Source organism: Hyla sarda, chromosome 1 (assembly GCF_029499605.1).
Source record: "Hyla sarda isolate aHylSar1 chromosome 1, aHylSar1.hap1, whole genome shotgun sequence".
Taxonomy (NCBI): domain Eukaryota; kingdom Metazoa; phylum Chordata; class Amphibia; order Anura; family Hylidae; genus Hyla; species Hyla sarda.
Window position 1 is genome coordinate 541,836,947 of NC_079189.1, and position 16,796 is coordinate 541,853,742.

General features: G+C 41.7%; 1 protein-coding gene across 2 annotated transcripts in view; it reads right to left on the bottom strand.

Moving 5' to 3' along the window:
* Window positions 1–16,796, bottom strand: part of CWC27 (CWC27 spliceosome associated cyclophilin) — a 183,479-nt gene that overhangs the window by 127,239 nt on the left and 39,444 nt on the right. For both annotated transcript variants that reach the window (XR_008848056.1, XM_056541301.1), the window contains exon 11: window positions 14,538–14,695. Coding sequence is in view for 1 of the 2 variants with exons in the window: in XM_056541301.1 (XP_056397276.1) it covers window positions 14,538–14,695 (158 nt within the window). In the remaining variant the exon portion in view is untranslated. The remainder of the gene's footprint in view (window positions 1–14,537; window positions 14,696–16,796) is intronic.

Sequence of the window (16,796 nt, forward strand, 5' to 3'; positions counted from 1 at the left end):
TTTATAGCCCCCAAATTTGGCTCCACTTTGCCTTACAATCATTGGCAACAAAAGAGGAAATGGACCTAAAAATAGAGAACAGAGGAATTTTTTTCATATGAAGAAAACGGATTGTATTCCCTTGTTTGCCCTTCTGGGACCCATTGGCCCAGATTTGCTATTTAAAACGTGCCAGAAGTTTGGTACAATTTACACCACAACTGTCAAAACTGCAACTGTCTTACATGACTTTCTTAACTGGGTCTTTACTTTTTCACTGGGTCTGAAAAAAGAAGGCATGGGCATCGGTAAATGGGGTGCAGCTTTGGATGCGCCACAATTCTGGGTGGAGTCTAAAGAGAACCTGAAGCCAAAACTTAAACTGCCTTTTTAGATAGCATTTGAAAGCCATTGGGGGGGGGAAGGTAATCACATTCCTGTTTACAGTATGTTGATCCACAACCGTTCTGGAGTTATACCCTTTTTTATTTTATCTGACAGATTACTGAATCTGTCAAATGGGTGTATATTAATTATGCAGCTCTGTGGTGCTAAAGAGGGCCTATCTGGGCCAGGGGCTTGCATTACTAACAGACCAGGTGCTTCCTTCTCTTTGTCTGAATGAGGTTGTCCGCAGAATCACTTCAGTAGACCAATCTTGCAAGATCCTGCAGGCTGCGTAATTTTTGACCAGTGGTCCACAAGCCAGAGAAGAATCCTCGCTGCCAAAGAGACACTGCTTGCTACTACAGAAGAGACGTCGCAGAAGACGCCTTGGACCCGCCACTCCTGACTCTGCTCTAGACCCGTTGCAGAAGACACCCCTCCTGAAACAGCTCTGGGACCACTGCAGAAGAGGTCGCTTCTGACCCAGCACAGCGGACAAGCCTATACAGTGACCCCCCGACTTATGATGGCCCCGACATATGATAATTTCAACATATGATGGCCTCTCAGTGCCCATCGTATGTTGAAGGCAGCATCGACATATGATGCTGCTGTGTGTCGGGGCCATCGTACAAACAGCTATCTGACAGCGCTGACAACATCAGCAACTGACAGATAGTTGTTTAACGTGCCCCGTTCTGCCTCCTGTTACTCACATGCTGTCCTATTAACTCACGCAGGCTTCCACTGTGAGCTCCGTGTAAGCCCCCCCCCCCAAGTGCAGCCATAGCCAATAGCCTGCAGCATCTTGCTGCAGGCATCCAATGAGCTGCTGGCTGCCCTCCCCTTCCTTTCCTATAGAGCTGTAGTCGGCAGGATGGTAATGGAGGACATTCTGTCCCCCCTGAAGGTATTTAAAGAACTGTACAGTACTGTATGCGAGGTCACACATCACATACAATACATATACACACAATACACCCCTTACATCAATGTTTCCCTATCAGTGTGCCTCCAACTGTTGCAAAACTATAACTCCCAGCATGCCCAGACAGTCAATGGCTGTACATGCATGCTGGGAATTGTAGTTGTGCAACAGCTGGAGGCACCCTGGTTTGTTAAACACTCCCCATACACTCCACATACAATGGTCATCCCAGAACCAATTAGCAGTTTCCCATAGAGATATGTATTCAACATACAATGGTTCCGAGGCCCCAGAACCAATTACCATTTTTACATAGACATATGTACTCGACATATGATGGTTTCAACATATGATGGTTCTCCTGGAACCAATTAATATCATATGTTGAGGGACCACTGTATTTCTATGAATTTAAAAGGTTTGTACCTAAATAATACATGTTAACCCAGCCTATTTGTAGCTAAAACCAAAAGTTGGAAAGAAACCAAGAAAGAGATGCATTTCTTTCTAGCATAGTTGGATCCACTCCTGGTTTTGGCTAAAAATACCAAGCAAAATAAGACATGTAAAGCCTTATTCCATTGCATAAAATAATATAATATTGGTGGGGTATGCTGATGCTATATGATTGTTAGGAGGGGGAGGGGGGGGGTTCAGAGTCAGACCTCTAAGACCAACTAATCCTGAAAACAAAGGGGCAACAACAATGAGTCCCCTTTGACTAAAGCCCTGGCCACATGTTGTGTTCTCCGCACAGCTAAATGGCTGGTGTGCTACTGTGGAAGAAAAGAGATTCAGGAGTGAAGGCGGCACTATATCAGCACTCCAGCCCCTTGATTTTCATGATCAAAGAGTATCTTAGAGGTTGGACAATAGTAATGTGCCGTTTTACAAGATAGGAATTACCCTTTAGGCCTGCCAATACCAAATGTTTCTCGATTTCTCAGCATCGGTTTTGAGATCGGCTTCACATATCACTTTAATGTGTGACGAAGAACGTAACAGATCACGTAAAAAACTTGCACCGCCATGCCCTGTCACTAGACAACCTAAGTACAATATATACGGTAATATTGCTCGGAGCAAATAAAACTGTGGACTAGGACTTTACTAGAGGAGCACAGTAGTTACAGTAGAATATAATGTCAGAAAAGCAGACAATGGACGTAACACATGCAAATAAAAACCATGACTAATGAAAGCCATACGTTTACCTGGTAGAGCTGTAACTAATACACTGAAGTCATCCGCAGCAGTTTACGGATTGGTAGCAGCTTCCAGCAGAATGACTTTACTACTGTAATGGTAACAAGGAATTCTACAGCACAGACACAACAAACCGTAATGAGCAGATTCATCTAGTTAGCGATTTCCCCCCTCAACCACTCCTGTCAGGACAACTTCAGCAGTTCTTAATTATCCATATGTCGCAGTGTTTCCTTTCAACAAATGGAATGGTTCTTGTAGGGCCTTAATCCTGCTATTTGCAGACAGTAGGCCTGTTAGGGAAGAGTGGATGGGGTGAGCTGGGCTGTCGGCCAAGTCTGGAGCAATATGCCATGTGTGCAGTACACACTATGTCTGACTTCTGACAGGGAGCTGGTTCTCCTCACAGGCAGAAATGATCTCCAAGACCCCGCACTGAATAAAGCAACTCACTAGACACTTGCCAGCTTCTCGGGGAAAAAAAAAAAAAAAAAGTCTCCCTCCATACAATGAGTGCCAGGTTCTTAGGTATATCCACTTTTCCTATATAAACGGTAGGAGAGGGTGGATAGGGTTATTTAACAATGGGTACAAATAGAATATATGGATTCTAAAGGTCCCATACACATTAAAGCATCTGAAAAATGCTGCTGTGTAAAATACCCTATAGTGATGGCCCCAAAAGTTAAACTCTCACCTTTTGTAAGACACACTATATGTAGAAAAGTATTGGGATATCTATACATTACACCTACAGGAACCTATAGGACATCCCATTCTAAATCCATAGGCATTAAAAGGGGTACTCTACTGGCCAGTGTTCGGAAATAAAGGTTCCCAATGCAGTTTTCGTGCTGCGTGGGTCGGCCACGCCACCTCAATGCAAGTCAATGGGAGGGGGCGTGACAACGTCACGCCCCCTCCCATAGACTTGCATTAAGGGGGCATGGCCGTAATGTCACGAGGGGCGTGGCTGACCCCCACAGCGCGAAAACAGTGTTCGGAACATTTACTTCCAAACTCTGGCCAGTAGAGTACCCCTTTAATATGGAGTTGCTCCCCCTTTGCAGTTATAACAGTATCCGCTCATCTGGAAAGACTTTCTCTAAGATTTAGAATGTGTCTGGGGTAATTGTTTCCCATTAATCAAGAAAAGCATTTGTGGGCTCAGACACTGACAGTGGCAAAAGGGCCTTGTTCACAATCTGAAATCTAGTTCATCCCCTAAGTGTTGGATGGAGTGGAGGTCAGGGCTCTGTGTGGACCAGTCAATTTATTTCACACCAGACTCCCTCACCCATGCCTTCATGGATCTTGGGTTGGGCACTGGGTACAGTCATGCTGGAACAGAAAAGGGCCAAACCCAAACTCTTCCACCAAAGTTGGAAGCATACAATTGTGTTTATATACTGAAATATTAGGATTTCCCTTTACTGAAGCTAAAGAGCATAGACTGACCCCTGAAAACAACCTTATATTATTCCAGACAAGAAGAATCCACCTTGGCACTGCTAGCATAGGGAAAGCAGACAGTCTCTGCCGCGCCTATAGCTTATCCATACGACCTCTTTGGTGCTCACATTATAAGAGTACAGCAATACTTCAGCAAAGGTAAATAGAATGGAGCACTCACCGGTCAGTGACTTCTTAAAAATGTTCTTTACTGCATCTGAAGAACAAACATGCAGGGGAGGGGACGGGAGCAGTACAGGGGGAGTTGGTGGAGTGCACCGATCTCGTCCGCTCCCCTTCAAGTTTGTCCTTCTGATGCAGTAAAGAAGTCACTGACGGGGTGAGTGCTCCATTCTATTTACCGTTGCTGAAGTATAACCTTGTAGCATTATCCTTCCTACTAAAAACTTTACGGCAGGCACAATGCAGTCAAGCTGGTAATGCTCTCCTGGTATTTTCTAAACCCGGAATGCTAGAGATGTGTGATACTTCACTCCCCTGCTCCAGAATTCAGTGGTGTCATGCTTTAGACAACTCCATCTGACAATTGCCATAATGCTTGGTTATGTAAGGCTGGCATGCAGCTGCTCGGCCATGGAAGCCCATGACATGAAGCTCCCAGCGGGGAACAGTTTTTGGTCAGGTTTGGTCAGCACAGTAATGGTGACTTTTATGTAACTTTATCTTATGTAACTTATATATGGTGTGGAGTTAAAAACTGGGGTGCATCACCTTCAGACAACAAAGGGTGTATAGACTTATGTGGGGTGATACACATTATGAAGCATACCATGCTTCAGTCAGGAGAATCTATAGGCTACTCTGCAATCATTTTACAGCCACAGTCGCTCAGCCTCTACAGTATTTTGGCATTTCTTTAATCAACTTCAACAAATGCATATAAAACTTTAGAGTCAGACAGAAGTTAAAAAAGCCAAAAAAGGAGGAGTGCAGAAGTATAGTCATACTAAGAGCAGAGCATTAGCAGCTAGACAGGAAGTTATCGGAGCAGAGACTCCTGGGATCTCTCCTGTCCTATAATTAATGGTAAAACAAGCCGCCCTCTGTTAGTGGTAAAGAAAACAATGTCGCAAGGTAACCTCTCTGCAGAGGTCTGCTAGCTGGAGGTGTTCAACCCATTACAAGGAATGACACCTAACATTAGATGGAGAACTTCTGCCAGTCTCTACTTGAACAAAACTTCTGACCAGCTCTGGAAAGTGAGCAGAACTTTCTCTACCACCGTAAATTTGACATCTCCTGGCTTGTATTTTACCTGTCAACATTTCTGGCATAGCTATGGAAAACCATCATTATGACTGAAAACGGGATGCTGACCTTCAGGATTCTATGGACAATGCATGCCTCCTAGAGGACAACTCGTATCTGTGACAAGTATAGCGCAGACAACCTTCCTAATAACATTTATAAAAATATTACTGGATAAGCATTTTCATATATAATTATATATATATATATATATATATATATATATATAAACAAGATTTTAAGGAGAAGTAGTGATGTTGTGCAACTACCACATTTTCTTGTTTGCACTAGTTTTGATTAATCTCGATTACTGGGTTATTCAAAATCGCAGAACCATACTAGAAGAGAGAGTCAGTGTATATATTATGAAAGAGATCAACATTCGGGATTTTTTCTGGGTAAGACCACCCAAAATCCTATTTTAAGGGGGTATTCAAAGATTTACACTTTTCACCTATCTACAGGGAAGGTATCTGATCAGTGGATGTCTGATCCTGAGAATCATGGTCTCTTCTTCTCTGAGTGAACAGAAAGGTAACACAGATTCTTTTCTGCTGATCAACTCTCTATGGGTGGGGTGGATATCCAAAGTCAGAGTACAGATCTTAGATATTTTTGGAGGTCACTAAGAATGTTAATAAGCAATGGCTGACTATGTAAGCTGCTGCTCCATTCACCAGGGTGACATGGGACCCCAAGTTTTCATGATCTGTGGGGATCCCTGAGGTCGGACCCCACAGATCATAATGTGATAGCACAACCCAGGATATGTCATCACTTGAGATGGTGATACCCTTTAGGGAGGTTTTACACACAACATTTGTTTTGGAATACTGCCACTGCAGTTTTTGATGCAGTCTTTGAGCCAAGGAATGAAGAGAATTAAAAAGGAATACAAAATATCCAGTTGAGATAAAGATAACATGGGCTCACAACTTTGGACTTACACTTGCATTAATAATGTTGACTTAGCAACCACCCTACAGGAATCTCCTGGACTGCTTCCCCCAACAAAGTGATAATCCCTGGGGTCCTAGGTTGGAACTGGGTCAGTAACCATATACATGTAGTCTATATGTCCTCCATGTGTTTACAAGGGTTTCCTTTAGGTGCTCTGGCTTCTCCACTTAGCTCTGTCCTGGTTTATAACCTGCCATATTTTCTAGGTAGAAAACAAAGGTTTTTTATGGAATATGTGATTTTATATTTAGACTATGTGTTCTTAGTCTTATTTTAAAACTACTAATAGTTGATATCTTAGAACATTATTACTATACTTAATGTAAGCATTTTGTTCTGTCTTTAAGCATTCCCACATAGATCATGACTCTTATTCTAAGTAGCCAGAGCAGCAATCTCTCTCATATTTGATCAACTGATTGAGCTGAAGGCCAAGTTACCTTATACGGCGGGAACCAGATACCAGCAAATGTTCACATTTAGTAGTATGGAAGAAATTACGTCATTTCATAGAGAAACTTTCTATTAAAGGGGTTGTCTGGAGAAACCTTGACCTTTACATTTAGAAGGTGGCAATAAAATAATAAAAGCCATGTACTCACCTGCTGCCAACCCCTACTGGTTTCAGTCCAGCAGTTCACAGCTTCCTGTTCTGCGCTATGATACAGGTAGTGCCCGCTCAGCAGTAAATGCGGAGAACAGAAATCTTTTAACACCACTTGCTGGAGATTGGTGCAGGCAAATAAGTTGTTAAAATGTTACATTTTTTTTTGTAGTTCTTTGACAGAGGTAGGTCTAAAAGTCCTTTTTAGATGATGCCGTACTAGTCCATATAGCCAAATGTGCTTCTACTAGCTCTTCTCTACATTTTAGAGGATTTGGACAACAAGGATCATGTCTGGTGCACTTGCCCTAAAGTACATATATTTTGGATCCCAAATTATAATCTTATTTCTACAGTTACTAATTACAATTTATCAAAGTCTCCTTGGGAGGCACCTGTTAGCTGGGCTCCATCTAATATATCTCATGTTGGTACTCAGGGCTGCAGGAACTTCAAGTTACATTTTGATATACACTGTAATGATCTAGAGTCTGCTAGATTTGGTTAAATGGCCTATATTGTATGATACATTCTAAGTCTTAAAGAGAACCTGACAGCTATTTCACCAGCACTAAACCCATTATACAGTAGAGACCAAAAGTTTGGACACACCTTCTCAGAGTTTTCTTTATTTTCATGACTATGAAAATTGTAGATTCACATTGAAGGCATTAAAACTATGAATTAACACATGTGGAATTATAGATATAACAAAAAAGTGTGAAAATATGTCATATTCTAGATTCTTCAAAGTAGCCACCTTTTGCTTTGATTACTGCTTGGCACACTCTTGGCATTCTCTTGTTGCGATTCAAGAGGTAGTCACCTGAAATGGTTTTCACTTCACAGGTGTGCTGGTGTGGAGGAGGAGGTGTGATGGTGTGGGGGGGGGGGGGTGCTTTGCTGGTGACACTGTTGGGGATTTATTCAAAATTGAAGGCATACTGAACCAGCATGGCTACCACAGCATCTTGCAGCGGCATGCTATTCCATCCGGTTTGCATTTATTTTTCAACAGGACAATGACCCCAAACACACCTCCAGGCTGTTTAAGGGCTATTTGACCAAGAAGGAGAGTGATGGGGTGCTGTGTCAGATGACCTGGCATCCACAGTCACCGAACCTGAACCCAAATCGAAATGGTTTGGGGTGAGCTGGACCGCAGAGTGAAGGCAAAAAGGGCCAACAAATGCTAAGCATCTCTGTGAACTCCTTCAAGACTGTTGGAAGACCATTTCAGGGGACTACCTCTTGAAGCTCATCAAGAGAATGCCAAGAGTGTGCAAAGTAGTAATCAAAGCAAAAGGTGGCTAGAACCTAGAATATTACATATTTTCACACTATTTTGTTATGTCTATAATTCCACATGAGTTAATTCATAGTTTTGATGCCTTCAGTGTGAATCTACAATTTTCATAGTCATGAAAATAAAGAAAACTCTGAATGAGAAGGTGTGTCCAAACTTTTGGTCTGTACTGTATGTGGGTGAATAGCTGTACAAAGAAGGGTCACTTACTTAGGTATATCCATAGCTCTGCCCGAGGTTCTTTGTCAATGTGCTCCAGAACGCATTGGTGGCGGGGAGCCCGCTTGCGCAGCTCCCCCTGCCTCAACAATATTCCTCGCTCCGCACTACCCCACTGTTATATCCCTGCAGGACACATTCGTTCAATTCAATGAGCCGAACTGAGTCAGCTATTGACTTTGGTCGGGTCATTTTTCAAACGTATCCGCCTTTTGGCAGGACTGAAAACTATGGTCAGCTGCGGTTTTCTGTCTGGCCAAAAGCAGGACTGCCCACAGACACAGGCAGATGTCCATCCACCTCTGTCTGCCGATCACTTGCGTTAGCCCTTCAGAACTAAAATACATGCTGTCCTTCCAAAGAAAGTGCTCATTAGTTAAAATATATATACACATATACACACACACATACATACAGTCATGGCCGTAAATGTTGGCACCCCCTGAAATTTTTCTAGAAAATGAAGTATTTCTCAAAGAAAAGGATTGCAGTAACACATGTTTTGCTATACACATGTTTATTCCCTTTGTGTGTATTGGAACTAAACCAAAAAAGGGAGGAAAAAAGCATATTGGACATAATGTCACACCAAACTCCAAAAACGGGCTGGACAAAATTATTGACGCCATTTCAAAATTGTGCTTCAAGCATGTGATGCTCCTTTAACCCCTTAACGACAAAGGACGTAAATGTACATCTTGGTGAGGTGGTACTTAACGCACCAGGACGTACATTTACGTCCTATGCATAACCGCGAGCATCAGAGCGATGCTCACGTCATGCGCGCCAGGGACCTGCCCGTAATGGCGGACATCCGCGATCGCGCGCATGTCTGCCATTAACCCCTCAGATGACATCATCAATTCAGATCACGTCATCTGCAGCATCGTGGTACATTGAATGGATGATCGGATCGCCCGCAGCGATCCGATCATCCAGCATGGCGGCCGGAGGTCCCCACACCTTGCTCCGGCCGTCTCCCGCAGACTAGAGCAGAAGATGACCGATAACACTGTCCTATACATAGCACTGAACAGTATTAGCAATTGAATGATTGCTATAAATAATCCCCTATGGGGACTATTAAAGTGTAAAAACAAAAGTAAAAAAGTGAAAAAAAAAAAACTCCAATAAAAACGTAAATTGTCCCATTTTCCCTATTTCAACCCCAAAAAGTGTAAAAAAATATTTTATATACATATTTGGTATCGCTGCGTGCGTAAATATCCCAACTATTAAAACAAAATGTTAATGATACCGTACGGTGAACGGCATGAACGAAAAAAAAAATCCAAAATAGCTGCTTTTTTATAACATTTTATTCCCCCCAAAAATGTAAAAAGTATTAAAAGTTTTATATAAGCAAATATGGTATCAATAAAAAGTACAGTTCATGGCGCAAAAAATGAACCCTCATACCTCCGCTTATACCAAAAAATGAAAAAGTTATAGGTCTTAAAAATAGGGGGATTTTAAACGTACTAATTTGGTTAAACAGTTTGCAATTTTTTTTTAAGCGCAACAGTAATAGAAAAGTATATTTTCATGGGTTTCATTTTAATCGTATTGACCCAAATAATAAAGAACACATGTCATTTTTACCGTAAATTGTACGGTGTGAAAACGAAACCTTCCAAAATTTGCAAAATTGCGGTTTTCTTTTTAATTTCCCCACACAAATAGTATTTTTTTGGTTGCGCCATACATTTTATGGTAAAATGAGTGATGGCATTACAACGGACAACTGGTCACGCAAAAAACAAGCCCTCATACTAGTCTGTGGATGAAAATATAAAAGAGTTATGATTTTTTAAAGGTGAAGAGGAAAAAACGAAAATGTAAAAATAAAATTGTCTGTGTCCTTAAGGCCCAAATGGGCTTAATCCTTAAGGCGTTAAACTCACCTATGGCAAGTAACAGGTGTGGGCAATATAAAAATCACACCTGAAAGCAGATAAAAAGGAGAGAAGTTCTCTTAGTCTTTGTGTTGTGTGTCTGTGTGTGCCACACTAAGCACGGACAACAGAAAGAAGAGAACTGTCTGAGGACTTGAGAACCAAAATTGTGGAAAAATATCAACAATCTCAAGGTTACAAGTCCATCTCCAGAGATCTAGATTTGCCTTTGTCCACAGTGCGCAACATTATCAAGAAGTTTGCAACCCATGGCACTGTAGCTAATCTGTGTGGATGTAAGAGAAAAATTTATGAAAGGTGTCAACGCCGGACTGTCCGGATGGTGGATAAGCAGCCCCAAACAAGTTGCAAAGATATTCAAGCTGTCCTGCAGGCTCAGGGAGCATCAATGTCATCGCAAACTATCAATCGACATTTAAATGAAATTAAACAATATGGCAGGAGACTCAGGAGTACCCCACTGCTGACACAGAGACATAAAAAAGCAAGACTACATTTTGCCAAAATAACCTTGAGTAAGCCAAAATCCTTCTGGGAAAACATCTTGTGGACAGATGAGACCAAGATAGAGCTTTTTGGTAAAGCACATCATTCTACTGTTTAACGAAAACGGAATGAGGCCTACAAAGAAAAGAACACAGTACCTACAGTGAAATATGGTGGAGGTTCAAAGATGTTTTGGGGTTGTGTTGCTGCCTCTGGCACTGGGTGCCTTGAATGTGTGCAGGGAATCATGAAATCTGAGGATTACCAATGGATTTTGGGTCGCACTGTACAGCTCAGTGTCAGAAAGCTGGGTTTGCATCAGAGATCTTGGGTCTTCCAGCAGGACAATGACCCCAAACATACGACAAAAAGCACCCAGAAATGGATGACAAAGCGCTGGAGAGTTCTGAAGTGACCAACAATGAGTCCAGATCTAAATCCCATTGAACACCTGTGGAGAGATATTAAAATTGCTGTTGGGAAAAGGCGCCTTCCAATAAGAGACCTGGAGCAGTTTGCAAAGGAAGAGTGGTCCAACATTCCGGCTGAGAGGTGGAAGAAGCTTATTGATGGATATAGGAAGCGACTGAATTTTCAGGTGGAAATTTTTTTTTTTTTTTTTTTTATATCAACTGGTGCCAGAAAGTTAAACAAAATTGTAAATTAAAAATGAAAAAACTGTGTGTGCAGCTCACAACCAGATATTCGAGGTTAATGTGGATAAAAAAATCGGTCCCCACCAATCAAATAAGGAAAAATCAAATACACAGATTTAACCACACCTCAAGAATATCACCCTGTTGGGTACACAATGAATAGATGATGGGACAGATGGTTTTTCAAAAAAATGCTGATTTTTTTTATAAAAACCAGTAATAACATAAAACTAATTGTTAAAAAGATCATTATTATGAGCATTAGTGATTAAAGTAAACTGTCATTGGGCCCTAATGACAGAATGCATGAAAAAGGCAACTACCTAATAGAACCTACATTGGTCTATAAATTGTCAGTAACAATGGTCCGTTAGTCCGGCAATAGAAATTCCAGTGATGGATGGCACGGTTACTTAAAGTGGCATAGAATAGATTGTGCACAGTCTTTGTAGTAATAGATGGATCGGTCTCACCCTGGCTGCTGGTCCCGTACTGCGACGGGCCGGTGGAAGCAAGTGCTGTGGTCTCTGCGGTGGTCTCGGCGTGGAAGCCTTGGCAGGTGGAGGGTTCCGGCAAGGAGCTCCCTCGTCAGCGGTCCGTGGTGTCAGCGCACAACGGTGTGAATGTCGGACTCACGCTGGAAGTTACAAACTGGAAGCGGCAGACTTGAAGCAGCAGACTTGCAATAGACTGGATGTGCAAGGTCAGTAATTTGGTGCAGCAGGTGATTGGGATTGCGGGCTTCCGTGCCGGCTGGAATTAAAGTGATGCTTGTGTTGAGGTAGTGCTTGAGTAGCGCTCTGTTCAGACAAAACGGCCTAGACGCATTTCAGGGTGCTGAAATTGACCCCTTCTTCAGTAGGCACTTGCCTACTGAAGAAGGGGTCAATTTCAGCACCCTGAAACGCTATTGAAAAGTTATTGACTCAACTATAAGCTTAGGGTGGGAAATACATGATTCCCCCTGTCATCATCCAGACCCCCGTCATTAACACCCCCGTCATCATCACCCTGTCATCATCCAGACCCCCATCATCATCACCCTGTCATCATCCCCCTCGTTATAATTCCACCCCCCCTTCATCATCACCGGCTGTCAATCCCTTCAATCAGTGGTCTTCAACCTGCGGACCTCCAGATGTTGCAAAACTACAACACCCCTAGTGACGCTGCCTTGACGACGAAGCACAGGGACGTTCATGCGTAGGGACTTCCCTGTGCGTCGTCATCAAGGCAACGTCACTAGTCCGGGGCCGGGCCTGGAGCGAAGAGGGCCTCCCAGTGAAGATGGACAGCCTGGAAGGTCTAACCCTCCCCACCAGCCGATGGCTGTCCGGGCATGCTGGGAGTTGTAGTTTTGCAACATCTGGAAGTCCGCAGGTTGAAGACCACTGAAAGGGATTGACAGGCGGAGAGTTCACTCGAGTATAAGCCGAGGGGGGCGTTTTCAGCACGAAAAATCGTGCTGAAAAACTTGTCTTATACTCGAGTATATACAGTAATAAGTACTGGAAGGATTAAGATTTTTTAATAGAAGTAATTTACAAATCTGTTTAACTTTCTGGCACCAGTTGATTTAAAAAAATAAAAAAAGTTTTCCACCGCAGTACCCCTTTAAGGGTGCCAATAATTTTGTCCAGACCATTTTTGGAGCTTGGTGTGACATTATGTCCAATTTGCTTTTTTTCCTCCCTTTTTTGGTTTAGTTCCAATACACACAAAGGGAATAAACGTGTATAGCAAAACATGTGTTACTGCAATCCTTTTCTGTGAGAAATACTTCATCTTCTAGAAAAATTTCAGGGGTGCCAACATTTATGGACATTACTGTATATAATATATATATATATATATATATATATATATTGTATATATCTGTATCATTATATATATATATATATATATACATATATATATACACACACACTATATATATATATATATATATATATATATATATATATATATATATTTATTTTTTTTATTTTTTTTTATATTACCGTATTTACACGGATCAGCGATAACATAAATCATTTTGTAGGTCTCCCCCCCCCCCCCCCCCATGCCACCAAAACACTTCATAAAACCTGCTGTTGTGGATACACTCAGACACAGTTATCTAGCATCACAATTTGAACTTTGTCAAAGTTACTCAGATCCTTACACATTTTGCATCCCATCCCTTTACAAGGGCCAATCAATTAACACCATTCACTTACTGATTACGGTATATTGTAAATTTAGGAAATGTTGCAAAACGTTTTTCATTTATTACCTGTGATGGTTTTTTAGTACCACCTAGAGGCTCACAGAGGAATTGCATTCAAAGACAGCACTAAATCAATGAACAAAAATGGTCATACATAAAAAAAAATATATCAAAATCAAAACAACAAACATTACCTCCAAGGAGGCAACTTGAATATAAAATACTACATTTACTACATTTTAAAAACAGTGACTATGATCTAGGTCCTTTTTTGAAGAATAGTTCAGAAAAACAGCAAATACCGGAGTCACAAAAAGGAAAAAGAAAAGTCCTACAAAAATGAAAGGGGTTATTCAGGATTAGACAAAAGAATTCTAGTTCAACATTGCTTTCTTGAAAAAATAGTGCCACACCTTTCCTCAGGTTGTGTGTGGTACTACTACTTGGCTTCATTCACTTCAATGGAACTGAACTGCAGAACCACAACACAGAGGACAAGAGTTGCTCTGTTTCTACAGGAAAACAGCTATGTTTTTTATAATTCTGGATAATCTCTTTAACTGCACTGCTTAAAAATGTGAGTAAAACGGAGAGGGAGACATCTACATTTGGACACTCCATACTGGCATAGAGAAGAGTAAGCCACAAGCACAGCAGTAACACAGACAGCTCTCTCTTCCGTCCCCGTCATACAGATGCATGCACAGCTGCGTGTTCATGAGTTCTGAATGGGCAGAGAAGAGTAAGCCGATGGCACACTCCTCTGGCAGCATCTTCTCTCCCTTTAGAACAAAAGGATCAGGCATGTTACAATCCAACTGCCTGATCCTTCTCTCCTCTAACCTCTACCATCAGGGACAGAGGATCCCACACACATTAGATGGTTGGAAATAATAGTAAACTAAGCTATAATTCTTCTCTGCATAGACAAACATACCAGCTGCTTTTATCACCAATTACCTTCGACTACTTTTCTTCTCCTGATCATCTCCGGATGATTTCACGGACGGCTTTGTATTTTTATTGGAGTCCATTTTTAATTTGCTGAATATCCGATCTTTCATCTGTTGTTTCTCATCACTGTCCATGTCGTCTTCATCATTTTCGCTCAAGACCTCCTTAAATTTGGAGAGAAACAGCAAATGAAATGACAGCGCCTGAGTACAGTTTCAGTATCAAAGTAATATGGCATCAGATTCCATTGAAAAAGGCTGATGCTGTAACATGTTTAAAAAGAAACAAACTATACTTCGCTTTTTCGCTACCCCACCGCTGCTGTGTCAGTATTGGTCTCATGCTGCGCTGCACTTCTTTGGGTCTGAGTCGCACCTTTTGCGCAGGCAATAAGTAGCTGACGAGGGACACTGGTTGGCTAGGCAGAAAGGTCCTTGTGCTACACTGATACAAGGAAGTGCAGCACAACAGGTCAGACACTCAGGGGGAGATTTATCAAAACCTGCCAAAAGGAAAAGTTGCTGAGTTGCCCATAGCAACCAATCAGATCGCTTCTTTCATTTCTGAAAAGGCCTTAAAAGAAGCAATCTGGTTGCTATGGGCAACTCAGCAACTCTTCCTCTGGACAGGTTTTGATAAATCTCCGACCCCCCAAAGCCCCCAGACCTATCCTGAAATCTGTGAGTCTAAACATAATACTAAGCATAATAATAAGCTGACACTTCTTTTCAGCAGTCTCCTCCTCGCAGGCATATAGTAAAAGGTGACAACAGTAGGTAAATAAAATGTGATCAAGTTATTCACAGGAGGTGATGGTCACCGCATCCCTCCTCCCCCTCTTTGCACAATGACTCTTGCACAGATCACAGAACATGCCTAGGAAACTCTCCTATAGAAATCAAAGAGTCTATTGCTCCCTATTCCCATGTAGCTGTGGTATCTTTCTAAATGCTGATAAAAGGCAGAGCTGAATAATGTGCTAAATGACATTACAAAATCAAAACATAGAAACAAAACAACATGCTGCTATATCTGGCTCTAAGCAGAAAAATATGTAGGTGGCACCTATAAAGAGTCCCTGTCCCTTAAAAAAAAAAAAAAAGAAAACTTGTGAAATGTCAGAGACACGTCAAAAGTTTTCACTGGTCGAGGTCCCAGTGCTGACACCCCCATTGATCATTAGAACAAGCAGGGGGAAGCATGCAGTTATGCGCTTCACTCCCCTGCTCGCTTTATCCAGTTGCACTAGACAAGCCGCATTCTAAGTCTAAGCATTCGGTATTGTGCAACTGGATGGAGATTGCAGTTGCAAGAGTGTAATGTGCATAAGGCTAAGTTTCCACTTGTCTTTTTTCTGCCAGTTTTTGAAAAACTGCCACTGCATTAAACCAAAGTCAGAAGTGGATCCGTAAGGGAGGAGAAGGGTACGTCCTTCCTTTACATGTCCTATTCCTTTTGAATACATTTCTGGCTTTGGCTCAAAAACTGCAGTGGCAGCTTTCCAAAAACTGCCAGAAAAAACAAGTGGAAGCCTAACCGTACGCTTCTCCCCACCATCATTGGGGGCGCTAAGACCCCAACCAATCAAAACTTTTAACATGCCTTACATGGGCAAAAAACTAATTGGAGAAAAAAACAAAACCTGTAAAATCAGCATAGAAGTCACTGTGCTGTTTTTTGTCGTTTTTAATATTTCTTTTTTCAATTTGAGCTACCAATTGAAACAGCTCTGAAAAGTGACAACATTTCTTATATAAAAATTCCCTATTGAAGTTAATAGGAGAGGGAAACTGCATGTTTTTGGGGGTCTTTTTTGGCACATTTTTTTTTCTGTATGAACATACCCATAGGGTACATTTATACATTCTGGATTTGGATTTTTGCCATTTTTCTCCCTTCGAATCAAGGGGATTGGAGGAGGAGAAGGAGGAAATGCTGAGAGAGGGGAAATTCTCTTTTCTGAATTTCGTGCAAAACTCATTTAAACTCAGCAGAAAAAAAAACACATGTTCAATTAGCATCAGAATTCTGCTAGCGGAAAAGGGCAGCGGAAAGTCCATTAAAGTCAATGGAACTCTCAATTAAGGATGAACGGGAGCAGAATAAGGCTGGGTTCACGTCAGCGTTTTTCATCTCCGTTGCTCATCTCAGTTATAGAAATGAGCAACGAAGATGAAAAAAAGGTGGTAACTGATCCCATTCATGTCAATTGGCTTTTTTTAATCTCCGCTGTACTCTATTACTGTCTGTTGTGGTGAACAGAGA